Source organism: Oryzias latipes, chromosome 21, assembly GCF_002234675.1.
Source record: "Oryzias latipes chromosome 21, ASM223467v1".
Lineage (NCBI taxonomy): Eukaryota > Metazoa > Chordata > Actinopteri > Beloniformes > Adrianichthyidae > Oryzias > Oryzias latipes.
In genome coordinates this window covers 27,453,831-27,480,407 of record NC_019879.2, presented here as the reverse complement: position 1 = coordinate 27,480,407, position 26,577 = coordinate 27,453,831, and the positions used below count along the sequence as shown (strand labels likewise).

Here is a 26,577-nt window from a genome sequence, read left to right as displayed (position 1 = left end):
ATCACCTATATGAACAATTCCAGTCCGGCTTCCGTCCCCTTCACAGCACAGAAACGGCTCTCCTTAAAATCTCCAATGATCTCCTCCTTGCTGCTGACTCCGGACTACTTTCCATTCTCCTCCTACTTGATTTGAGCTCAGCCTTCGATACAATCTCCCACACCCTCCTCCTAGACAGACTGTCCGCCATAGGTATCAGAAACATACCTCTCAACTGGTTTCACTCTTACCTATCTGGTCGCACCCAATTTATTCAATTAAAACAGTTCACTTCCCATACAGTTCCTGTCACTACAGGTGTTCTCCAGGGCTCCGTCCTGGGACCCCTGCTATTTATCATCTACCTTCTCCCTCTTGGTCAAATCCTCCGTAAATACAAGATTCACTTCTATTGTTATGCAGACGATACTCAGCTCTACATCTCCACCAAGCCAAATTCCTCTCTACCTCCCACTTCCCTCACTGACTGCCTTCTTGCAATAAAATCCTGGTTCACTACTAATTTCTTAAAACTAAACAACGATAAAACTGAACTTCTCCTGATCGGCACCAAATTCGTTATAAACAGAGTCCAGAACTTCTCAATTCCCTTTGAATCCTCCTCCATTTCCCCTTCCCCTCAGGTTAAGAGTCTGGGTGTCATCTTCGACAGCACCCTCTCCTTCACTTCTCACATCATAAGCATCACCGGATCTGCCTATTTCCACCTTCGCAGCATCCGTCGTCTTCGCCCTTCCCTCAGTCCGCATTCCACAGCCGTTCTGGTGCACAGTCTTGTCACTTCCCGCCTGGATTATTGCAATTCCCTTTTTTTTGGCTTACCACAAAAAACTCTACGTAAACTACAGTATGTTCAGAACTCAGCTGCCAGAATTATCTCTCAAACACCTTCCTCCCAACACATCACACCTGTTCTGCAGCAGCTCCACTGGCTACCAATCACACACCGGATTACATACAAAATACTTATTCTGACTTTTAAATCCATCCACAACCTTGCTCCATCATATTTATCAGATCTTGTTCATGTGGCCACTCCCACCCGTACCCTCAGATCGGGTGGGAGTGGCAGGAAGGAAGGAATGTACTCTGGAGGCTACCAGCTGAATGACATTGAAAGGTGAGATCATTTTCAATGTGCTCACACAAGAACTTCAGCAGAACTGGTGGATACAGAGTGACGCAAATGAATACTGCAAATAACTAATTAATTAACTGATTAACTAACTGATTTCAACCTGCATGTAGACAGGGAGTCGGACTACTGAACTACTCAGTTTTTGGACTTGCTCGCTTCTCTGCGTTAAGGCGGTCGAACCCTAATAGTAAGATCGCAGGCTTAATTCCTGCCTTGCAAGCCTATGTTCGAAGTCTCCTTGGGCAAGACACTGAACCACCCCCTTGCCTCTGGTGGAAGGCTGGCGCCAGTGTTCGGAAGCTGGCATTGTGTATTTATTCACTTTAGAACAAACCACAGTACTAAGACTGCCTCGTTAAAAATAGTTAATTATGTCAGGTGTGCCTTGGATTCAGGTCAGATCTCAGTTCTAGTTATACGAGATTTAAGTGCAACTTTTGATCTGGTTGATCACCTGATCCTTGCAAACAGATTTAAAAGTCTTGGCCTCTTCTCAAGTGCTTCGAATCTTATCTCATGGAGAGAAACTTTATGGTAATCATGGACACACACTTTTTTGGAGTCCATGAAATCAATTGTGGTGTGCCTCAAGGTTCCACCCTTGGCCACTTGCTTTTTAACATTTGCATGCTTCCACGAGGGAATGTCATCAGAAGCCACAACATCAGGTTTCATAGCTATGCTGATGATACCCAGCTGTACATAGCTTATATCCTGATGACATAAGGCCAATAGAAGCACTTTTTAAACTGCACTTTAGATGTAAAATTATGGTCAGCAAAAAATTTTATGCAGATCAATCAGGAAAAAACTGACATTTTACAGTGGTGGACAAAATTGTTGGTACCCCCTCAGTTAAAGAAAGAAAGTCCACAATGCTCACTGAAATTACTTGAAATGTTCAAAAGTAACAACAAATAAAAATAGACAAACATCATAAAGGTAAAGGTTATAAAACAATCTCTAACCAGCTTGAAGTTCCTGTGACGACAGTGGCACATACACTGATCAAAAACATAAACACAACACTTTTGTTATTGCTCCCATTTTTTATGGTATGAACTCAAAGATGTGAAACATTTTCCACATACACAAAATAACCAATTCTCTGAAATATTGTTCACAAATCTGTCTAAATCTGTGATAGTTAGCACTTCTCCTTTGCCATGACAATCCATTCCAATCCATTATCTCCATTCGGCGTTTCCGAGAATTTGGCAGCACATCCAACCGGCCTCACAACCGCAGACCACGTGGAACCACACCAGCCCAAGACCTCCACATCCAGCATGTCCACCTCCAAGATCGTCTGAGACCAGCTACTCGGACAGCTGCTGAAACAATCGGTTTGCATAACCACAGAATTTCTGCAAAGACTATCAGAAACCGTCTCAGGGAAGCTCATCTGCACGCTAGTCGTCCTCATCGAGGTCTCGACCTCACTCCAGTTCGTCGTCGTAACCGATTTGAGTGGACAAATGCTCACATGTGATGGCGTCTGGCACGTTGGAGAGGTGTTCTCTTCACGGATGAATCCCGGTTTACACTGTTCAGGACAGATGGCAGACAACGTGTGTGGAATTGTGTGGGTGAGCAGTTTTTTGATGTCAATGTTGTGGATCGAGTAGCCCATGGTGGTGGTGGGGTTATGGTATGGGCAGGCATATGTTATGGGCGAAGAACACAGGTGCATTTCATTGATGGCATTTTGAATGCGCAGAGATACCGTGACGAGATCCTGGGGCCCATTGTTGTGCCGTACATCCAACATCATCACCTCATGTTGCATCATGATAATGCACGGCCCCATGTTGCAAGGATCTGTACACAATTCTTGGAAGCTGAAAACATCCCAGTTCTTGCATGGTCAGCATACTCACCGGACATGTCACCCATTGAGCATGTTTGGGATGCTCTGGATCGGCCCACACGACGCCACACATGCTGTCTGCCATCTGCCCTGAACAGTGTAAATCGGGATTCATCCGTGAAGAGAACGCCTCTCCAACGTGCCAGACGCCATCTCATGTGAGCATTTGCCCACTCAAATCGGTTACGACGACGAACTGGAGTGAGGTCGAGACCTCGATGAGGACGACGAGCATGCAGATGAGCTTCCCTGAGACGGTTTCTGATAGTTTTTGCAGAAATTCTGTGGTTATGCAAACCGATTGTTACAGCAGCTGTCCGAGTGGCTGGTCTCAGACGATCTTGGAGGCGGACATGCTGGATGTGGAGGTATTGGGCTGGTGTGATTACACGTGGTCTGCGGTTGTGAGGCCGGTTGGATGTGCTGCCAAATTCTCGGAAACGCCTTTGGAGACGGCTTATGGTGGAGAAATGGACATTCAATTCCCTAGCAACAGCTCTGGTGGACATTCCTGCTATCAGCATGCCAATTGCACGCTCCCTCAAAACTTGCGACATCTGTGGCATTGTGCTGTGTGATACAACTGAAGATTTCAGAGTGGCCTTTTCTTGTGGCCAGTCTAAGGCACACCTGTGTCTAATCAGCATCTTGATATGGCACACCTGTGAGGTGGGATGGATTGTCTTGGCAAAGGAGAAGTGCTCACTATCACAGATTTAGACAGATTTGTGAACAATATTTCAGAGAACTGGTGTTCGCACCATCCAAAGATGAAGCTAGTCCGGCGGAAGCTTCGAACTTCCGGCTGTGGACCTCGGTACGTCCTAAAGAAGCTGCAGTCTGAAGCTCCAAACTGCAGAAGGTGTAAATGCTGCTTCACAGTCCTGAGAAACTGTAACAATTAGAAGCGCACAGCGTAACAAAGCACCAACCCCTGGCGCCAACATAAAGCTACAAGCCTGGCCACAATGCTCCTAGTCTGTCTGTGTGTCTTAGCAGCCGCCCACACAAAGATAGCACTGACGTCATCGCCCCACCTCCCTCCTGGAAATGCTAACTGGAAATGAGTTAAGCGACACATTTCACATGGATGTGAAGCCAAAAAGTCAATCCTCTCTTTGAATTCTCATTTTAATTATGTCACAGAATAAGCGTTGTTGAAAGAAATGAAAAAGCATTTTGGAAGATTGATTTTTAACTTTGTTTTTAAGACGATTAATGCGGTTACATTTTGAAAATGAAAAAGCATTTCTGTTAATCCATTTTAATTATCAAATTAGATATTTCTAATTGAATTTTCCTACACATTTGCTAATGAACTTTTTAAAAACGAAATGTCAAATACCATTTTCTATATCATTTTAATTACGTGACAGAATAAGCTGTGTTGAGGAAGAAAAAGAAAAAGCATTTTGGCAGATTGATTTTTCAATTTAATTTTGAGTCAACAAACGCAGCTTCATTTTGAAAATGAAAAAGCATTTCTGGTATTGACTTTTATTTCTAATTATGCTACAGAAACGCTTCCATACAGAGAGGGAGGTTCCAATTATTATAAGCGTTTAATAACATACAATGACAAACATCTGACAAACATCTCGTTTTCGTGCTCGGCCTATTTCATATTTTTTATTGTCTTTCCTCATCAGTTAGGAGGTGAGAGGTGTGAAAGGGGTGGGTGGGGGGGGGGTTGTGTGTTGGTATGGGGAGGGGGGCTCTAGTTTAATATCTGTGATTATTTTAATTTTCGTGCTTGTTTTTATATTTTTTATTTTGCTTTGTTTTATTCTAAAGCACTTTGTGTTATGCTTTCATAGGAAAAGTGCTATATAAATATTCTTTGACTTGATTTGCTATAAAACAAACAACAACATTTAGGTCTAAGGTTGCGTTAAACTGTTGGTAACTATAAGAACAGACAAGAGCAGACAAGACTACTGAGAGAGTCAGTCCAATGAGAAAGCAGAGGGGACAAAAGTCAAACAAAGGGCATGTGAGTGTCAGAGGGGTTGAGGCTGAAGCCCCAGAACTACAACATTTAGGGATCCACTGGGCAGTTTACCAGTCGTTCCAGAGACAGCAGAAGCCTTTGTTTGTTTTGTTTCCTGCTTGTGGACCGTAGTCGTCAGCACAGGGACGAGCATCTCGTCCGGTTCTGACCCGCTCCTGATTCAGACCTGCTCACAAAAATACAACAGTTGGTTGACAGACAACCCGGAGAGGTTCTGCACGATGAAGCTTTTATTCACTGCTAATTCAACCTCATTGGACATGTACTGTCCTTTTGGAAGAACTTTCCATCTGTGACGGATGGAGCGGCCAAAGAGGACAACAGAAGTTTATCAAAACATGAAAGTTTTAATTTTTCTCAAAAAATGTAAAAAGATTAACAAACTGGGCCCTTAGAGACATAATTAATTCAGGCAACAAACGTAACTTTAACTTAACTACCTGAGCAGACCAAGTTACAGAAACAAACTGACCTAACCAAAGACACAACAGCGGAACATATATAGTGGCTGATCAGACCACCTGAGAAACACGGGGGGAACTAACACGACTACACAGACATTTAACAAAGACTATAAAGACAAGACTAAACACAAAACTTGGTCTCTTGGTGGAAAAGAAAAAACAACAAAAGTGGAACAAAATTAATCATAAACCAACAGAAGCAGAACATAAACATTAAACAGGTCCATTGGTTTCTCCCCTTAGAGGCTTCTGTTGATGGCGCCTTCCCAATTGCCTGAGTGGAGCATTTAAAGGCTGTGAAGACTTGACTTCCTCTTTTGCCAGTCCTGACAGCACAGCTACAGGAGCAGAACCTCAGCCACATCTCTAGGGACCAGTAGCACACTCAGCACTGGCAACTCAAAACAGGTGACATTAATTAAACAAACCCAAATGAGTAAACTAAACAAATGTACATGTGCTACACATATTTATTAAAAACAGATTATAAATGTATATTTTAACTCAAAGAAATGTGTGCATTTACTGAAGAATAAAGAAATCTATATCTGAAATAATAAAATTAAAAAGAAAGTGTGCAATGCTGAAAATGAGGGAGGTTACCGCCATTTTGTTGTGGGTGTGGCAGAGTCTGCTGCCATCACACCATCCCATGACATACTCTGGTCCGCGTTCACAACCTCAGACATGCCCCCTCCGTGCATTCACGCTACTCTCTTCCTTCTGAACACATCCCGACGGCGTTAAAGGCACCACGACAATCTTAGAGAATAACAGCTATTTCACAAAACCACAGAGAGGCGCAGAACATGGATGAAAGAGCTGCATGCCGCTCCGGAGCTGCAGGTTGCTGACCCCTGGCCTAGAGGAAGCACCACAGCTTATTGAAAAATAAGAAAATAAATTCTGTGCCCTGCAAGGTAAAATGAAATAATAGCTCTGCTGGATCAAACAAACACAAAAAAGGGGAAGGGATTGGAATCCTTAGTCAAAAATAAAATATCCATCCATCCATCCATCCATCCATCCATCTATCCAGTTTCTTCCACTCAATCTGAGTCTGGGTGCGGAGATATAAGTAAATATGGCCAGAGTTTCCCCTGGGTTACCCAGGGCAACTTAAAGTCATTCAAAAGCTGGGAGACAGTCTTTCCAGCCTGTCCAGGGTCTTTTCTGTGGTCTCTGCCAGTGGGTCATACGTCGAACACCACTAAAGGGGGGACGAGATATTTAGGGAGGCACTCGTTAAAAAAAAAAGGCACAGCTAGAAGTAGCAGAGCTGCAGATCTCAAGGTTCAATTTTAGGGTGATAAGAAAAGACAAAATCAGGAATAAATAATTTACAGGGACGGTTCAGAGCTTTAACCTCTTTTTAGGAGGTTAAAGCTAAAAACCTGACTGAGATGGTGTGAACAAATTCAGAGGAGGGATATTGATGATGCTGAGGTTGGAGATATAAAGAAAGAGAATGAACAAAGAAAACATTCGTGGAAGTAAAGGAGGAGGACATGAGGATGGTGGGTGTGAGTGAAGAGGATGCAGAGGAAAGGGTTAAATGGAAGCAGATGATTCTCACTGCTGCCTTCTGCAGAGCTCTGTTTTAGCTTGTGTGCTTCAAGACATACGTCCAGTCGAGGGCAGTTTTCATTTCTTGTAGGTTTTAATCTATTTGATACTGTGTGTCTGTATAGTCCTGGACTTTGGAAAATTGTGGCAAAGTTCCAGAGTAACCCACAGGAGAGCTTCTCAACCAATTTTGAGGTCAAAGAATATGGTAAGGTGTCTCTTTTAAGCATGTTTCTCTTGAAGGACCAAAACCAAAACTAAATACATCTTTCACAGTCCTCCCCAGCTTTGAGGTTAAGCTCTCCTCCTCGACACATTTCTTCTACGTGGACAGTGAGACTTTGGAGATTGACATTAAAGCCAGGTGGGTGAATCTTGTGTGCAACAACTTGTGGCATTGAATCCTATTTCCATGGTAACTTCTGTTTGGTGTGCAGGTATCTTTTTGGACAAGACGTAAATGGGAACGCCTATGTTGTGTTTGGGGTCATGGACCAAGGCCAGAAGAAGAGCCTCCCTGCCTCTCTATCTCGAGTGCCGGTGAGAACAGATTGAACACTTTTCCAATTCCGTCATGGTGATCTTTTTGCAAAGTTTCAGAAAGTCAGAACTGCATGTGTCTTTGGGTCCTTAGATTGAAAAAGGGGAAGGAAAAGTAGTGTTGAAGAGGGAACAAATCACAGAAACCTTTCAGGATGTCAATCAGCTTGTGGGAAACTCCATCTATGTTTCTGTTAGCGTGCTGACAGAGGGCGGTAAGATGAAGACAATCCATCCTCATGTCAATTGTGCTGCTTCATAAAGGGGACTAAAAGGACTTCATTGTGCAATTCTTTGAAATGTTTGACAGGGAGTGAGATGGTGGAGGCAGAGCTAAGAGGGATCCAGATCGTCACATCTCCTTACACCATCACGTTTAAAAGAACTCCAAAATATTTTAAACCTGGAATGTCCTTTGATGTGGTGGTAAAACACTGACCTACATTTGCAGCTTTTCACTGTAACGTTTGTTGCACGGAGTCTTTGAAAAATGTTGAAAGAGAAAAGTTAACCTTAACCTGATGGATTAACCTTTCTTTTATTGGATGACAGGTTGAAGTTTTATATCCTGATGGAAGCCCAGCAAACCAGATCCCAGTGGTTGTAACTCCAGGACCTGTACAGGGATCTACTGCAGCCAACGGCATGGCAAGGCTGACCATCAACACAAAAAGAAATGCTGGACCGCTGGAAATCTCTGTAAGACCAAACCTGCATCAATACAATGGAAAAACTGCTGCAAATTTCATGCAACCTCTTCAGATCATTTTGTAATAGTTCAATGCAATTTATTTAAACTTATTTCAGTTAAGGTCAGTAAAGTGTATCTAACTGAAATATAATTGCTGTTCAACAAGAATGAATTTGATTTTAATCCAGTTTATTCTAAAAAACTCAGCTCAATTCAGTGCAGCCACTGATCTGTTTAATTTTATTTATTTAAATCAGTTCAGTAAAACTTATTTTGGACAAACTACATTTAGTTCACCTCAACCCAATTCTTTTAACATCATTAACATTGAGTTTAAGCTACCTTAATTAAAAAGGGAGGCTCGCCCCCACCATCCAGGCAGCCACCCACCCAATCCACGGCTGGTCCAGGAGAGAGCAAGGCAGGGGCCAGCCACCCCCGCCCAAGAGGAGGACACCCAAGAGAAGTGGGGGTCCACAAGGAGTGTTGTAAACAATGGCCCGGACAGGCTCACCCACAGTTCAAATTTTGGAGAAGCCCCCCGCTCAAGGGTAGATTACTGTCACAGTGCTCACAATGTCTGGGTTTCTGAGACCCATCTTGAACATCCTCTGTCCAGTGTAGTAAATTCTGTGAAGAGTTTTGAAATGGATTAGCTGCAAATTTGGACTTTTAGTCAGTTTAAATGTGTTTAGACAAATTTCTGACCAGGAGCTTTCATCTGTGCTGATGCTAAAGTCTGCATCCCATTTTGTTATCAGGATTGAAAAATTATTATCAGGGTTGCATAAAAGTTTGCATATTTTGGAGGGTTTCATTCACTAGAAAATTAATCAAAGAAGTAACTAGTTCTGGTAGTTTTAGGTCGTTGTCTTTGTAAACTTTTGAGTAATTATAGATTTAAGTTGCTGATATTAAAAGAAGTTAATTATTTCATGTTTGTCTTGTAGCTCTTGGGTTGTTATGAATCTTCTATTAAAAAGTGCTAAAAGCTGTACTGTTACGCCCCCCTGCTTGCCAAGATGGGAAGTGTAACATTTTTTTTGTTTATAAAGATTTCTGGGTTGTTCCAGATGGGTGTCATTTTGCACAGTAAAAGGGAGGAGTTTGACACTTTAAGAAATTCCCACCAGGCTGTTAAAGTGGCGTTTATGTTAATATTTAGGGAACCTTCCTATTTTTTAGCTGTGTGGCTAATAAATGGTAGATCTGACAGGTTGATCTTTCCACATCACCCCTGTTCTAAATCTAACCATGAGTTGGATTCTGGATTGCTTTTTTACCATTTTAAGATGTATTGCAATCTAATGGCTGCACGGTAGCGCAGTGGTTAGCGCTCTTGCCTCACAGCAAGAAGGCCCCCAGTTCAAGTCCCGGCTGGGGGACCTGAAAAACACAACATCTGTGTGGAGTTTGCATGTTCTCCTCCTGCATGCGTGGGTTATCTCCGGGATGTCCGGCTTCCTCCCACCGTCCAAAAACATGCTTCATAGGTTAATTGGCGACTCTAAATTGTCCATAGGTGTGAGAGTGAATGGATGTGTGATTGAGGATATTCTACCCTGCGACAGACTGGCGACCAGTCCAGGGCATCCCTTGCCTATGCCCAAGTGGCCGGGATAGGCTCCGGCAACCCAGTGACCCCGAAAGGGAATAAACGGTTAAGAAGATGAATGAATGAATGAAATCTAATGGAAAGAAAGTAGTTGAGGAATTTAACGTATTTTCACAACCATAAGGCGTACTTAAAAGTCATACATTTTCTCCAAAATGTACAGAGTGCTCTATGGTGCGGTCACCTAATGTGTTGTGGGGCGGCCGGTTGGTGGTGCAGCGGAAGGGCGGTCGACCCATGACAGTAAATTTGCAGGTTCGATTCCCACCTTGCACGCCCATGAGTCGAAGTGTCCTTGGGCAAGACACTGAACCCCCCTCTGGTGGGAGGTTGGCGCCAATGTGTGAATGTGTGCGACTGGGTGAATGGGTCTGTGACTGTAAAGCGCTTTGGGCCTTGAAAAAGGTAGAAAAGCGCTGTATAAGTATACGCCATTTGTGTTACTTCGGTAAAGAGGACGAAGGAGAGGATAGAGTCAGAACGGTAAGGAGGAAAGCGAGGTCGTGAAAGAAGACCCCCCGAAGAGTACTAAAGTGCAGGTATGTGCAAGATGCAGAACAACATCGTTTTGGCGACCCTGAAAATGCAACCTGCAAAGAGACGATTATGAAGACCAGTTTAAACTGCAAGCTATCAGCTATGGGGAGGAAATGGGAATCCAGAAGCTCAGAGAGAATTCAAGATTAATGATGGTTAATGATGATCCATGGTTCAGAAGCTGGAAGACGAACTCTGACAGATCAAGAAGACGATGGAGCTAAGTTTCCGTGGAAACAAGGCGAGGTGGGCCGAGTTAGAAGACCGACTCAAGCGACCGATCTCACAGCCACTGTGAAAAAAAACTAGTGAAGCGAATGAACTCGGAGCTCGCTGTAATTCTGGGAGCCTTGATGAAGGAACCTCCAACCGCTAAAAATGGGTGTGAACAGAACGTTTAAAGAAAGGTTGCGAACGGTGCGGGAGTGATGGATGACGGACGGCAAACACACTTTTTTTTTTTTACAAAGACTGGGAGGCAGCAACGGCCGAGTTACGCCACAGTTTGTGAATGGATTGTAGATGCTTGAGCTAACAGTGCTTTCTCAATTATTTTTTGCCAGGCCCCCCCCCTTGGAAAAAGATAAAGTTTTGTGCCCCCCCTAACCCCCCACCCCTCACACACACTCGCCGCGGTGACGATATATTAGGTTAGTATCTATAAAAATTGTCTAAGTATACCTGAAATTGTATCATTTAACAATAACAAAAGCAATATAAATCCACTTTCAACAAATATTACCTTTATTTAGCCAAATAAAAACCCTGTTACAGTCTAAAACACAAAAGAAGCTTGAAGTGCCTGAAATAAAAAAAATCTGTCAGTCCTTATTTAAACTAGAAACAGTTTGACCAACTGAACTATTTGATGCTGAGAAAAATAATTCAATAAATAAATAATATTAAATGTAAATTGATCTGAAACATTAACACAGCAGCACCGATATATTTAATGTTTTTAGTCTGCAGAAACAGATTAAAAAAAAAAGTGATGATTTTTTTTCTTCTAAATGATGATTGTTTATTTATGATGTCATAAAGTGCAGCTCTTTTCCTGCATTACCTGCTGTCTTTATATCAAATACTGACACCAACTAAACCACAAGCAGACAAAGAAAACATTTATGGAAAATAAAAACACGTCATCAAAATGTCGACAATAGTTAATAAAGAATGACATTATTAGCATGAGCTGAGTCATCTAAAGGCACGTGATGATCCTGGTGTTGCGCAATCCAGTTAGCGCTTCGCATGCGTGCTCCACCTCGCAGCCTGATCCCTCAATACCCCTCCCCTCGTCCTTCTTATAGACAGCAGCAGCAGGGACGGCAGTTCACGGTTTCAGGCTGTTCCAAGCTCTGTGATAGAACAGATAATGGGCAACAAATAGTGGCGCAGATTTTTTTCCAAGCACCAAGCCGCTGTCACCACCGCGCCCCGTTAAATGTGCGCCTCGGGCAATTGGTTGTATTACCTGTGCCTCAAACTGCCACTAACCCCTAAGCGATGCCGGGGGGTACTAGTTGAGAAGCACCGGGCTAACGTGTCTGCTGCTTGTTGGAGCTTTCGCAAAAACCGACATTCATGAGGAGCCGCACGGCAACGAGACGGACTCTGACGATGACAAAAGAGAAGCTGGCGTGTTTGATAAATGTAGCCCAGCTTCATTCCAGAGACAGAAGATGAGGACTTTGATGGACTTTTGGATGCAGATTGATGAATGAAAAAATAAAACACAACCAACACAGTTTTGCTCCTGCTGCCATGCATGTTTTACCAGTATGCTTTAACGTGCCCGCGCCCTAAAACCTGGTGTGCCTTTTGTGTGTGAATACATAGAAACCACCCGTAACTGAAACTGTGCCCTTTAACCCAGTGTGCCCTATATGGTCGTGAAAATACGGCAGGTAATTCTAAGCCTCCACAGCTTTTAGAAGATTTTTAGACTAATTCTTGCAGGGTTTTTTTTTCCATAAGAAGCCTGATATGAATGAGTCTAATGCTTTGAACAACTTTAGTGGCGGCTGTGTGGGGATCATCGAGAAGAGATAATCAACTTTTGGCAACATTTTTATTTTAACCGTGGCTACGTTGCCCATGAAAGTAGAAGTAGGTTGACAGAAGTAGCTTGACCCAGCGGGTTTTATCGCCCTGTATGCTTTTTACTAAGATAGGGATTTTCTAATCTATATAAATGCAAGTGTGGTTTAAAAAGAGTAGCAACAGAATAAAAGTAAACTTTACACAGCTCAGTACTCAGTAGTGAGTTGTGCTATTTTTTGGACTGGTCAGCGAGCAACTTCTGTGGTCCTTGGGGTCGACCTGGTGCCCGTAGGCACCGTGTTGGTAACCCCTGATTTAAAACCAGTTCAACATTTTTGTTATTATGCTGCAGTTGTGCTCATGACTTTACATACCCTCACCCCCAATCGCACCGACGGGACCATTTGACCAGTCAGGGCCACCCGTAATTGCCAAACCTCTGAGGTCCCGTCCCGCAAATGGACCCCCCTCCCACAGAATCTCCCCACCTCCACCCCTGGACAGGGCCAACAGGCTCCAGCAGAGCTCTATTTTATCTTGTGCGCTTCATGAATGTTTAGCCGTTTATCTTTTTTATTTTTCAATTCCATCCCTGAATGCTCTTCCCAGGCAAAGACTGAAGATCCAGACATTTCACCTAACAGACAAGCCAAAGCCACAATGAATGCCAACGAATACTCTACTAACAGCAAGACTTACATCCATATTGGTAAGTAGGGCTGAGTTTAAAATAAAATGTAATAAAAATGTAATGAGAATCAAATCAATATTTACTTATAAAATGGAATCTTCCTTCATCAAATCTATAAATTCAATTTATTTTATGCAATTTTGTGCGTTCGTTTATAAACAAAACACTAATAGAACATAGTGTTTTCAGTAAAATTCCTAATCTGTTTAGTTAAAGCTTCAAATTCAGTTTAAACAATAAAACTATTTGAAAGCATTTTTTTAGTAGTGATAAAAGTGAGAATGTTTCAAAAATGTACAAAGTTAAATTGTGTTAAATCAAAATTATCAACTATAAACATTTCGGATAGAATCACATTGATACTTAGTTTTATTAGATTAGAATAGATTAGATTAGATTAGATTAACTTTATTCGTCCCACAATGGGGAAATTCTCTTATCTTCAGCAGCAAAAAGGACATTCAGAACCACATTATAGATAAGATCTGAAATAAAAAGCTTCTATTTTTTTTAAATGCTTTTTTATGACAAAGTAAAATTAAATTTAAAACAAAAATAAATAAGTAAATAAACAGCAAAAGCAACCGTTTAAGAACAAAAAACGACTACAACAGTTTGTAACATAAATAAATGAGTGAATGTGTAGGTGCCATGAATTAAGTATGGTCTTTCTTATGGTGAATGAATATATATTTGTTTTGATTATAGGCCATTGAGTAGGTAATCAGCTGGTGGGTCACATGTTTGTGGGCGGTGACATTAATTGACTTTAACTCACCTGTGGTTTTTCCCTGATGGAAGGGGGGGTGAGCTGGGTTGCCATATTTTTTGTTGACCGCTTTATACGCTTATATGCATTTTTCTTGATTCCTTGTTTTTTCTCTCTTTTTTGATCACAATATAATAAGTGGATTTAATTACCTTCATTTTTTATTATTAAAACTTTAAAATACAAACTTGGTTATGCTTTATGGTTTTTTGGAGCGCATCATTCAATACCCGGACTCAGCGTCAGCCTCTCAGCAACTGTTTGGTTTTGAAGTCGCTACAGAATGAAAAAAAAATAAAAGTAATGAAGTAATTTCCCTCATTAATGATCCAAGTGATAAAAAACATTATCCAGTCTAGTGCATGGCTTTCAGCACTCTTCCCACTCGCAGGTCTGGACTCGCCTGAGGCCAAATTAGGTGACAATCTGAAGATCAACCTGATTCTTAACAAGGAGCCAAGTGAAGGCAAACACATCACTTATCTGGTGAGAGCTGTTGGTTTTTGATTCTAGGTCAAAAACATGCTTGATTGGTTACTGATTGCTAGATTTGTGACTCTTTCCCCCCAGATCACAAGCAAGGGCCAGCTGATAAAATTTGGACGTCACCAAACAGCAGGCCAACAACTGATCTCCCTCATAATTCCCATTACCCAAAATATGATGCCATCTTTTCGGATCGTTGCCTTCTACCATCCCAGCGATGATGAAGTGGTATCAGATTCAGTTTGGGTGGATGTTGAAGATTCATGCATGGGCTCGGTGAGTCATGTTCCAGCAGCTGTTTATCCCTCTGTTCAGGGTGTGCATGGAAAGTGCTGCGGCTCATGTGTGCTTTGTATCTTAATGTGTGACATGAATTGCAGCTGAAATTGGAGCCGGTGAGACGCGGCATTGTCAACGAGCCCCGCACTAGTTTTGACCTAAAGGTCTCTGGAGATCCAGGTGCCAAAGTGGGACTGGTGGCCGTAGACAAAGGCGTTTATGTCCTAAACAACAAGCACCGACTCACACAGCAAAAAGTAGACACCTCCACGTTTAAAAGCTCTTGATTGTTTGATGATTAATCAGGAATTATAAAACTCAATCACCAGGTTTTCTGCCTGACTTCCAAGGGTATCTATAACCTTTAGATGTCTATTTTTTGCATATCAGATTTGGGATGAGGTGGAGAAGTATGACACTGGCTGCACTCCTGGTGGAGGGAAGGATGGCTTGAGTGTGTTCTTTGATGCTGGGCTGTTATTTGAGTCCAGTACTGCATCAGGAACAATTTACAGACAAGGTAAGCACAATTTTCCTGTGCTGGATTCAAACAAAACAAGACTGTTAATGTAAATATTCAACATACACGAGGACAGCAGTAAGTTTGAACTGTTGTGTTGCTTTCTCTTGTGAATGTATAGTCGTTACAGATAAGAGGCAGTAGGCTTTTTTAAATGCAAACAGTGGGGCAAAAAAGTACTTAGTCAGCCATCGATTGTACATTAATCCTCCTTAAAAAGATGAGAGACCCATAATTTTTATCATAGGTCTACCTCAATTATGAGAGACAGAATGAGAAGAAAATCAAGAAAATAACATTAATAGATTTTTAAATAATTTATTTGTAAATGATGGTGAAAAAAAAGTATTTGATCTCCTACAAGCAAGCACAATTTCTGGCTCTCACAGACCTGTAACTTCTTCTGTAAGAGGATCGTCTGTCTTCCACTAGTTACCTGTATTAATGGCACCTGTTTGAACTCATTATCTAAATAAAAGACACCTGTCCAGAACCTCAAACAGTCACACGCCAAATGCCAAGACCAAAGCGCTGTCTAAGAACACCAGAACAAAATTGTTGACGTGCACCAGACTGGGAAGACTGAATCTGCATGAGATAAGCAGCTTGGTGTGAAAAAAAAAATAAATCAACTGTGGGAGCAGTTCTTAGGAAATGGAAGACATACAAGACCAGTGAGAATCTCCCTCCATCTGGGGCTCCCCGCAAGATCTTACAAGGTGATCATAAGTGCGGTGAGCAAAAATCCCTGAACCAAATGGGGGTACCTAGCTAGTGACCGGCAGAAAGCTGGGACTAAAGTAAAAAAGGCTACCATCACACTACACATCACACTAACACACTACACCAATTAAATTAAATCACACCATCTGACACACACCTAGGTGTGCGAAATTTGTTCTCCGCATTTGAAACATCCCCTGGGAGAGCGGGGAGCGCTCGGGAACCATTTAACCGCTTAATGCCGAGTGTCAAGCAGGGAGGCATTGGGTCCCATTTTTAGAGTCTTTGGTATGACTCGGCTTTCCAGTCTCAGGGCGGACACTCTAACCACTAGGCCATTAGGGGCTCAAATGATGCAGTGCCAGACGTGTCCCCCTGGTAAAGCCAGTACATGTGCAGGCCCGACTAAATATTGGTAGCAAGCAATCAGTGGTCCCCAACCTTTTCAAGCCACGGCCCGGTATGATGTCACACAAACTTTCACGGACCAAACCCATTAATACTCAAAGCAAAAAAGCAGAATACAGATCGGGAGCACAGGGGTGTATCTCAACTTAACTGACCCCATTACCCCCGTAGGAACCTAAGGGGGCAATGGAGACACTGGAGCAGATTCCATCTCCACTAGCATGAAGACAGCAAAACACATTCAGTATTTAGCTGTGTCATCGATAACTTACTAAGGCCTATGGTTATAATCAAATGAAGCATGTCGACATGTGGACAGCAGTACATTGTATAAACACAAACCTGGAATGGAGGGTCTGAGCATGAAACCATAGTACCCAAAAGAAAGCAGAATTGGGGGAGGGGGTTATTTGAACATATTTAGACCACTATTTCCGTGTAAAAGAGCCTTCAAAGTATCTTTACCGTTTCCCTTCTTTGATCGTGTGCTTACACCTAAGGAGTTTTCAAGCTTCTTTTTGCCCATCCGTTTCTATTCTGTCCTTGTTTCAGAAGCAAAATGCGCAGCACCATCCAGGAGAAGACGGGCCTCAACCATTATGGATGTCAGAACCACATTATGTGAGAAGCAAAGCAAATATCAATGCATGCATTGTCATTTCAATTCTTTAAAGACAGAACACAGTTCCTCTATTTTATTCACAATATTTGTCTCCTAAATGTTCCCATCTAAACTTCTCATTGCGGTTAGTGAGTCAGTATAAGGAAGATCTACAGCGGGAATGTTGTTTGGACGGCATGAAGGACTCCCCAGTTTCGTACACATGTGAGCGTCGCTCTGAGTACATTCTGGATGGTCAGGCTTGTGTGGATGCTTTTGTCACCTGCTGCAAAGAAATGGAAAAACAACAGCTGGAAAAGAGAGAGGAGAGCCTGACGCTGGCCCGCAGTAAGATTCTGCATCAACAACACTGACTGTTCACATGGAAACAAACACCTTAAAGTTTCTTTCTGTATTACGGGGCGGCTGTGAGGCAGTGGTAGGGCAGTCAACCCCTGATTGGAAGAATGCAGATTTGAGTCCTGCCTCCTGTCTGAATGTCTGTATAAATGGGTGAATGTGATTGTGTCTGTAAAGCGCTTTGGGCTTTTGAGGAAGGTAGAAAAACACTATCCAAGCCTACGCCATTTATCCTCACAGGTGAGACAGATGACAGCTACATAGACAGCGATCAAATTGTTACTCGCAGCAAATTCCCAGAAAGCTGGCTGTGGACCGAAATTGTTTTGCCAGAATGCCCCCAAAATAAATCCAAATGGTGAGTCCACAGTAAAGGCTACCCTGCAGGAGGGACACTCCTTCGTTTACCTGTAACCGCCTTTTGCCAGCTGTCTCTAAAAGTGCCCCCCCCTTTTTTGTGCTCAAGTGACCCCACTTCATTTGTAAAAAACGTGGCTCTGCCTGATTCCATCACAACGTGGGAGGTCACCGGCATCAGCCTCTCAAGAACTCATGGTTAGTGAATGGTCAGCTCCTTTTTGCATTATATGACCCCCGCACTACGACCACTTCTGTAAACGTTTGATTCCTGTGGTATATACTGAAGGCATCTGTGTGGGAGAGCCATTGGAGGTAATTGTTCGCAAGGATTTCTTCATAGACCTCCGGCTGCCGTACTCAGCTGTCCGTGGAGAGCAGCTGGAAGTGAAAGCCATTCTGCACAACTACAGGCCAGTGATCCTAACCGTAAGAGCAGCAAAGCAGGAGCACAACTGAAACTTAGACATGAGATATATGAAAATGCTTGATCAGCCCATGACACATTTAAATATTTGTTAGTGTTTCCTTTTAATACTGAGCTGCTTGTTGCAGACTGGAGAGTAAGCAATGATTGTGAATGTTATCGCAAGAGCTCAAATGTCCCTCCATTCTACCATTAGTCTTTACTTGTTGAAAGACTCTGAATTTTCTCCACCTTTTCAAGGTTCGTATAGATCTAGCTGAGGAAAAGGACGTGTGCAGCGCAGCATATAAACGTGGGAAATATCGACAAGAGGTGAAAGTTGGCGCCATGTCCACAAGAGCTGTTCCCTTCATCATTATTCCCATGAAGGAGGGGACTATACCAATTAAGGTCAAAGCTGCTGTCAAAAACACATTCCTGGGTGATGGAGTGGAGAAAGTCCTGCGGGTGGTTGTGAGTCAATCTGTTGATTTTTTAACAGGGCCCAAGTCTCATCCTGGACACTGTGATTCACTCTGTAGTTTTGAGTAAAAAGCAACAGAATGGCATTGACCAAATCTTGAACAAAAGCATTTCCTAAAAATAACTATAGTGACAGATAAAGAGAAAATCAACTTCAAACACCAATATGCAGTGCCAGAAATAAGCTTATTGTCCAATATTTTCTTCCTCAGCCTCCAGGAGTTCTGGTTAAAGCTGCAGAAACTGTGACCTTGGATCCAGCTCACAACGGGGAAAGTGAGTCCTATGCATGGTTTTTGCAGGAATTGAAGTCGTTTTTTAACATTGCAATAAGCGTCTCTGTGGACTCCTGTATTCTATTACTGCACAACTGTGGGTTTTTTTAGACGGTGAACAAGTGGAAATTCTGAACAGCAACATTCCTAAAAGTAATTTGATTCCAAACTCACCTACAAGCACGCATATCTCAGTGACAGGTCAGTTTTCATCCTCAAACTGAGCTCTGCATGGTTGCTGGTGATAATTCCCACTTTGGTTTGCCCTTGTGCACGCAGGCCGAGAACAAGTTTCTGATCTGGTGGAAAATGCCGTCAGTGGAAAGTCTATGGGTACTCTGATTTATCAGCCCTCTGGTTGTGGAGAGCAGAACATGATCCACATGACCCTACCTGTCATTGCAACCACATATTTGGACAAAACCAACCAATGGCAAGTCGTTGGTATTCAGAAACGGGCTGAGGCCATTCAGCACATAAAAACAGGTAAGATGAAAGTTCTGGGTTCAAAAGCTTTGGTTGTAAGCAAAGGGAAGTCATAGGTCATTCTCCAACAAACATCTATTTTCCTTTACAGGCTATAACAACGAGCTAGCCTACCTAAAAAATGACGGCTCTTTTGCTGTATGGCCTAATCATGCAAGCAGCATCTGGTAAGATCATCATTATTATCCATCCATCCATCCATCCATCCATCTTAGTGCTGTCATGCGGTTAATTCTTTTGTGGGATTAATTAATCATGACCTGTATTTAATTAACCCGGGGGTCGGCAACCCGCGGCTCCGGAGCCGCATGCGGCTCTTTAACACTGCCCTAGTGGCTCCCTGGAGCATTTTCAAAAATGTTTGAAAATGTAAAAAGATGGGGGAGAGAAATATATTTTTTTGTTTTAATATGGTTTCTGTAGGAGGAAAAACAAGACACAAATATTCTTAACGTTTTCCAATGCTGTAAGAGCATGTAGAATTAAAATTGTAACGCCCAGCAGGTACGTCACTTACAGCTGGAAACGAGAGCCAACCTATTGAGCTGTCAATCAACTGGCTGCTCTGGAGAACAGTCCGTGTCCCTGACATCGCACGACTCCGCACAGTCTCAGAGAGGAGGAGGTAGAAAGTGAAGCTAAGATCATACTCTTCTTTCAGACATTACAAGCCCCATTTCTTTAGAACACGCGACACATTGAACATTGCACAGGACTCATCAACCTCTCCCCCTTCCACACTCATGGTGTAACAAAAAGAAACAAACATAACAAGAAGAATAAACTAAGGTGGAACAACAAAACTGCCATATATAAAGAAACGTGGGCAAACAGAAACGCTCATGCTGAGCCCTAATCAGATCAGGGGACTGCGACCCACAATCCCCTGCTGCTAACAGAACTAAAATGCACATGACCGCCACTACAATATTGTAGCGTCCTGGGGGTTAGCCCCGCCTTCAACCACTAAGGCTCGTGGGAAGTGGGGACTTTTGGGGTAAAACCTTGAGTGAGAGTGTTGTGAACTGAAGTGACGTCCATGCTGTTTGGGCTGTTTGTGTGCTGGTATAAACGGGCTTGTTACTTAAAAGGAGATTTTGCCTCTTTTGCTATTTATTAGTCACTGAGACTGTCCGGGGTTGTGTGGCGTGTGAGGCATGGTCAGCTCTCCAAAGAAGCCTCTGGATGAGCGGTTTGGCTGCTGTTACCCCGCTTAGGTGACGGTCTGGCTGGGTCATTACAATATTTAATTTCAACATTTCTGTCAACGGAGATTTGCGTCATAGCTTACGACTCACGTTTCTACCAGCAAGATTTATTTTTTTTTTTTTTACTTTTAGCGGACCGCTAAACAGGTGGCTGATGTAAATGGAACCGCCGTCAGTTCTGTGCATTGCTTGATGAAGTTGAAAGCGAATATTCTGATCTCCTGCACACAACAAAGTCCGATGGCTGTCCAGGGGTGACGTTTTGCGTTACTCTGTTGTCTGTTTTGAACATGCGAAAACATTCCTGAAAAGCAAAGACCTTTGTTGAACTACCTGCAACTGGAAGATGCTGAGTGGCTGGAAAAGCTGCACTTTTTGGTGAATGTGACTGTGACAAGCCACCTGAACGAGCTGAATGAAAGTCTGCAGGCGCCGCAAATGCTTGAAGCTGTTCTGTCATTCGAGCGCAGCTGACTGTCACGGGGCACGCACGTTCCATTTTATTGTTTTTTGTTCAAATCCTCAAAATAAAAATGACATAAAAATCAGATTTCTTTATTACATTTCTTTAATTTTATCAAAGCAATGAAACAGAATTCATTGATATTGTAATGAAGTTAAACTTGCACAACAGAGCAGTCACGTGACGCGTCGTTCTCTGCAGAATGCACTGCAGGGCAAATAAACATTTAATCGTTAATGCTCATTATGTATTTTTAGCAACTTAGTCATTTTGATAGCAGGCTAATATAGCTAATATAGATACATATTGCATGTGTTGCCTTCATTATAAGGCTTAAATAGGGCTTTTAATATTTTGCGGCTCCAGACATATTTGTTTTTTTCGTCCAATTTGGCTCTTTCAACATTTTGGGTTGCCGACCCCTGAACTAACCTAATAAATCTACTTTTAATCTAACCTAATAATTGCTCTGAAAAGCTACATTTTCAGATATTTTCACTTAAATTCATGATATTGTGGCACAGTAAAAGATCAAAATACAACAAAAAAACTGTTGGAATACATTAAAAAGGAAACTCCATTCAATCCTAAAACACCTGGCGTGCATCTAACAATAACATCGCTGTATCTTTAGAATTATGCTTATCATACAGTAAATTCAGAAAAAGTCTAAAGTTATGAAACCCTTGTCTACCTTTAACAAATCCATTTTGATCATTATCAACAAGATGTAGAAGGTGCAGCTTCAACCTTCTGGCCAAGGCTTTGCAAAGTATTTTAACGTCACAGCTCATCAAACTTTAGGTCTAAAAGAAGAGCATTCATCTGGTGGTTTATTCGGTTTCCAAATTAATGTTATTCATGCCAGTCTCACGATTGGAGGGAGTGTTCGCTTTATTTATTCTATAGGAAAGCCATCTAACACTAACACTTATGCTCGAATGTTATTTTCAGAATTCAGTTCTGCCTTTGACACAGTTCAGTTCTGGTTACAAAGCTGTTGGAAATGAACATAAATCTAGACATGGTTAAATGGTTTTCTTCACTGTTGACTGATAGAACACAACAAGTAGGCTAAATGGCACACTTTCAAAAGTGTTATGTTTTAATTCCGGGATACCACAAGGGGCAGTGAGGTCACCCGTGGTCTTGCCAAAGCAGCCATAGCCAAAACAAAATTATAAAGTTTTCCGATGACAAGTCTCCTAAATGCTCCAGATAACCCTTCAATTTACTTTGATGAGATCAAACATTAAAAAAAATGGTGTGAGGATCACACCTTACATAAACCTTTTGTAATTGAAAGCAGGCAGATTGAAGTTGTAAAACCTATTCAATGTTAGGGTGTCTGCATTGATAACCAACTGAAATTACCTGTTCAGACTATCTTTGTGGAAAACTTGCCCAAATACTGCACTTTTTGAGAAGGCAGAGGCTGTTTGGTGTCAGTTCTAAAATACTGATCCCCTTTTACAATGCAGTACTTGGAAAGCCTAGCGAGATATGCCATGGCAGCGTGGTTTGGGGGACTAAGTGTTAAAGCTAAAGCAAAATTTTACAAGCTACTCAACGTATCTCTCAAGATCTGCGGTTGTAGGGACCATCAAACATTGCAAGTCACATACAAGGAAACAACACTTAGGGTAGCAAAGAAAATAATAAATAAATAAACTTTCTGTTCCCTGAATTTAAGCGTTTACGTTCAGGCAGACAAATTAGAGCAGTCAAACACAAAAATAATCGTTACATATTTTCATTTATTCCAGCAGCGGTCACCCTGCTGAACAAGAACTGATTACCGTAGTTCTTTTTGCAGAAGAAAATCTTTGTAGAGCAGTTGTCCTCGATGGAAATAACAAAATCTGTGTTCTTCTTACTTTAAGGAACATAATTAAATGTATCCATTATATTGGGTACTAGTCCCCATTTTGTTTTTATTATTTTCCAGCAAACAATACAAACAGTACAATATTCAAAAAACAAAATAAAAACAACAACAAAAAAGTAACAGAAAAAAAAGAAAAAAACCCTGCTGCTTTTACTAACAAGTAGGGGTGTGTATTGGCAAGAGTCTGGCGATACAATACGTATCCCGATACGCGCCCTGCGATACGATACGTATCCCGATATTTTACCGAAACATGTTTTCTGTTTTTTTAAATATGACTTTGAAAAAAACTCAACCTGAATTTTAATTTCTTCCACTGTAATAAAATGGTCAAATTCAGTTTAATGGTCACAATGTTAAGCACTGCAATTGTATCTCATATATAAGTTGCGTTTACCAAAGCAAATTCATGGTGCTTTTATTTTGGTATGTTAAAATATAGAAAGGGAACAGTCAACATTCATCTCAATACATTTTTTTTAAGTGTAAGAAAAAACAAAGAATGAATGATCCTTAACCAATAAGTTTCTATTGGGGAAATAAAAAGCTGTTTATTTTCAGCATTAATGTAGCTTCTCTAGTGCTTTTAAACAGTTCAGGAGCCTGAATGGTGCTTTAAAAATAAACCAGTGGAATGCTCGGTCATTAGAATTTTCCCATCAGCCTTCCCTTCTAAACGTATTTCCTTCAGTGGGTGTAGCAGGGCTTAAAAAAACTTTAAAGGAAAATAAAAATTATTATCTCAGAATATGACGTTCACTTTTAAACGCTAATATATATATTAAAAGTATATTATTTTCCGAGACACCGAATTGATACAAAATGCGTAACAGGAATGACCAGTAGGGGGCACTGTTTTTTTTCTTCCGGAAAAATCAAAGGCAGTCAGACTGAGAGAGTCACGGGAAGAATGGCGGCCCATCTCGGTGGTCAGCGCCCCGAAGTAAGTAGCCTCTATGTTCAACACTAACATCTACTGTCTTCATGTATTGATTGAGTCGTTGTCTGGATACGTTTAGAAGGGAAGGTGATAGGAAAATTCTAATGACCGAGCATTCCACTGGTATTTAAACGCAGCACTTACGGACGAATTTGTGAGACGTGAAAACAGTTTCACGGTAGATCTGTGCGTAACTTTGGCTTCGTGTGTGCGTAACAAGGGATTCGTGCGTGTTGTTTAAAGATGTGTGTGTGTAAGTAGTTTCAAGATGTTGTAATCTTAATTTGTGCATACGTAAATTGAATTTTGTATTTTTTTCATTTTATATTTTTTTAACTTATACACAAAACGTATTATGTGAGTAACAAATCACGCACAAATCCAAATTTATGCACAAATCCTAATTTACGAACGCACAAAGCAAGAATATACATACGCAAATCCTAATTTACGCACAAATCAAGAATTACGCACGCACAAATCCGACTGAGTCTAATTTCTCTCCATACTGTTTGGTATCCATTCAAGTAAAAAATAATAGTTCATGTCTCATAACAACAGAACAAGCTGCCTCTGGCGGCAGCCTACCTGTTGTCTTGTGCAGAGTAGAGCTGCTCTAAGAGGCTCCGTGTGTTCTGCTGCCAACTAGTGGTCGGAGGGTGAAGTGGACAACAAGAGTCAGACGCTGAAGGACGCTCAGAAATAATTAAATAAATATTGTCCTGGCAGCATTTTGAATCGATACAAGTATTGCCAAATGACGTATTGCGATATATTGCTGAATCGATTTTTTCTTACACCCCTACAAACAAGTGTTTAAGTAGAGGTCGACTTGTCTATATACCGTTGAAATAATAAATAAATGTTTCATAAAAAAGGTTTTCTTGTTGTCTCAGTGAAAATGTATTCATTTCTAAGTTTTAGTATTGCATTATGTCTCTTACCAAATGAAGATGTGTTGGGGAAAATTTGCTTTTCCAATTAAGTAGGATTAGATGTCTAGCCAATAAGGTAACATAACTTGAGACATATTTTTATTTACTGTTTAAACAAATTCCAGCAGTTGGCACTCCAAATAATCCTGCTATAGGGTCCAATGGGAGTTTGACCTTAAATGTTAGGGACAATATTTCAAATATTTTTGTCCAATAGGGAATGATTATGTTGCAGTCCCAAAATGTGTGGGACAGTGAGGCAGGAACATGTCCACAACGTTCACATGAAGGGTCCACTCCTGAGAACATTCTTGATCATTTTTTCCTAGACAGGTGCAGTCTGTGAAGGATTTTGAACTGGATTAAACCATTTCTGCTGCACACTGATGAGGAGTGAACTTGTTGCTGAGCCTTTATCCACTTTTCTTCCATAATTGTTATTGTCAAGTCATAACTCCAGGTTTCTTTTGGATGATCCAATGTAGCGGTACATTCAATTTTTAAAAGATCATGATGTATTGTAGAAATTGAGCCCCTTTTCAATGGATCTTTGAGTAAAATCTTATCCATAACATTTTCTTCTGGTTGACTGGGAAAAAGAGGTAAAAATTGCCCAAGTAAGGTCATGAATCTGCAAATATTTGAAAAAATCTTTTTTATAAAGGTTATATTTTTATTTCAAATATGCAGGGAAAGTCCTCTTCTCCTCAGATGAAGACTGCGTGTCCACTTCTATGGTCGTCTGCGTATATTTCTTTCCTTTCCGTGTGTCCATTTTTAAGTTCCAGTCACGTAGTAGCCAGCTTACTGGATGAATGTAACTCTGGGAAGTATAATATATTTTTATCAAGCTCCAAGCTGGTCCCTCGCGCTGCTATACTCCATGCGGACTGGAAGCGGAAGCTCGTGTTATTCAATCTTTTGAGAACTATTTTGGTTCCATTTTATTTTGATATTTGTTATCAGGGAAGAGAATTGCATTACGCTTATGATCATTACTCTGTGAGAATGTTTATAATGCTCAGTTTGTGCTGAGACAACTGAGCGACCCCATGTGTGTGAACAAGGAACTGCATGTCACCGAGTTTTTATTTGTTTGATATGTACAGATCCTTCTACAGTCATCAATAAAAAAGGTCAGCAATCAACAGATTTTCCAGTCCAGACTCATCTAATTAGCAGAGCAAGAACACAACGCAGATTTCTTTGGGTCAACGGATGTGTTTCATTATATAAGTTTGCAACCAGGCAGATACCCATCCTCTGCACACCAATGAGATGAAATATTGTTCTACTTCAACTGATCAGTAGCCTTACGTTAACATCACAAGGTTTCCTGCTGCCTGCTGCTTCAAACAAGTTCACTCCATTCTCACTTGCACTCTCATTCACACCAAAAAAAAGTTTTTATTTATTTTACTTTTTTCACATTTAGGGACCCTTTTAATACAGCACTTGAACCTGTTTTTTTTTTTTTGTTTTTTTTATTCTAGGCCTTTTCAGGGACTCACACCCCTACATATGCGCTTTCTTCTTCAGGCTACAGGACTCAAACCTGTACCTTTTTTCAGAATTCTAGCCCTCTTCGAGGACTCGAACCCCTACGTGAACGCTTATACTTGCCTTGTTGTGTTCCAACTGGTTCATGGATCGTATCAATCCAGAACCAGGGATCAGACCAGTTGATTGGCCAGCGTAGAATTCACTACAACGGGCTTTCTTCTGGATCTCTATTCTCACGGGTTGTGCACAGTCTTCAATATCTATGGTCCACTCCCAGGGATGCAGAAATGTTGTATTCCGACCTCAAAGGACCAAAGAATG

At 41.5% G+C, this 26,577-nt stretch overlaps 1 protein-coding gene across 1 annotated transcript in view; it reads left to right on the top strand.

Annotated features, from left to right (window-relative positions):
• Positions 1–1,078: 1,078 nt before the first annotated feature.
• The window catches only part of LOC101168584 (complement C3-like), a 44,927-nt gene continuing 19,428 nt past the window's right edge, over positions 1,079–26,577 (top strand). Inside the window, exons 1-22 of the mRNA XM_011489970.3 lie at positions 1,079–1,120; positions 7,175–7,257; positions 7,326–7,413; positions 7,487–7,589; positions 7,684–7,804; positions 7,900–8,015; positions 8,142–8,288; positions 13,085–13,184; positions 14,327–14,421; positions 14,506–14,697; positions 14,802–14,957; positions 15,091–15,220; positions 16,904–16,972; positions 17,103–17,300; positions 17,553–17,670; positions 17,779–17,867; positions 17,959–18,098; positions 18,337–18,549; positions 18,771–18,834; positions 18,945–19,034; positions 19,113–19,319; positions 19,411–19,486. Coding sequence (XP_011488272.2) covers positions 1,083–1,120; positions 7,175–7,257; positions 7,326–7,413; positions 7,487–7,589; positions 7,684–7,804; positions 7,900–8,015; positions 8,142–8,288; positions 13,085–13,184; positions 14,327–14,421; positions 14,506–14,697; positions 14,802–14,957; positions 15,091–15,220; positions 16,904–16,972; positions 17,103–17,300; positions 17,553–17,670; positions 17,779–17,867; positions 17,959–18,098; positions 18,337–18,549; positions 18,771–18,834; positions 18,945–19,034; positions 19,113–19,319; positions 19,411–19,486 — 2,633 coding nt within the window. The 5' untranslated portion in view covers positions 1,079–1,082. The remainder of the gene's footprint in view (positions 1,121–7,174; positions 7,258–7,325; positions 7,414–7,486; positions 7,590–7,683; positions 7,805–7,899; positions 8,016–8,141; positions 8,289–13,084; positions 13,185–14,326; positions 14,422–14,505; positions 14,698–14,801; positions 14,958–15,090; positions 15,221–16,903; positions 16,973–17,102; positions 17,301–17,552; positions 17,671–17,778; positions 17,868–17,958; positions 18,099–18,336; positions 18,550–18,770; positions 18,835–18,944; positions 19,035–19,112; positions 19,320–19,410; positions 19,487–26,577) is intronic.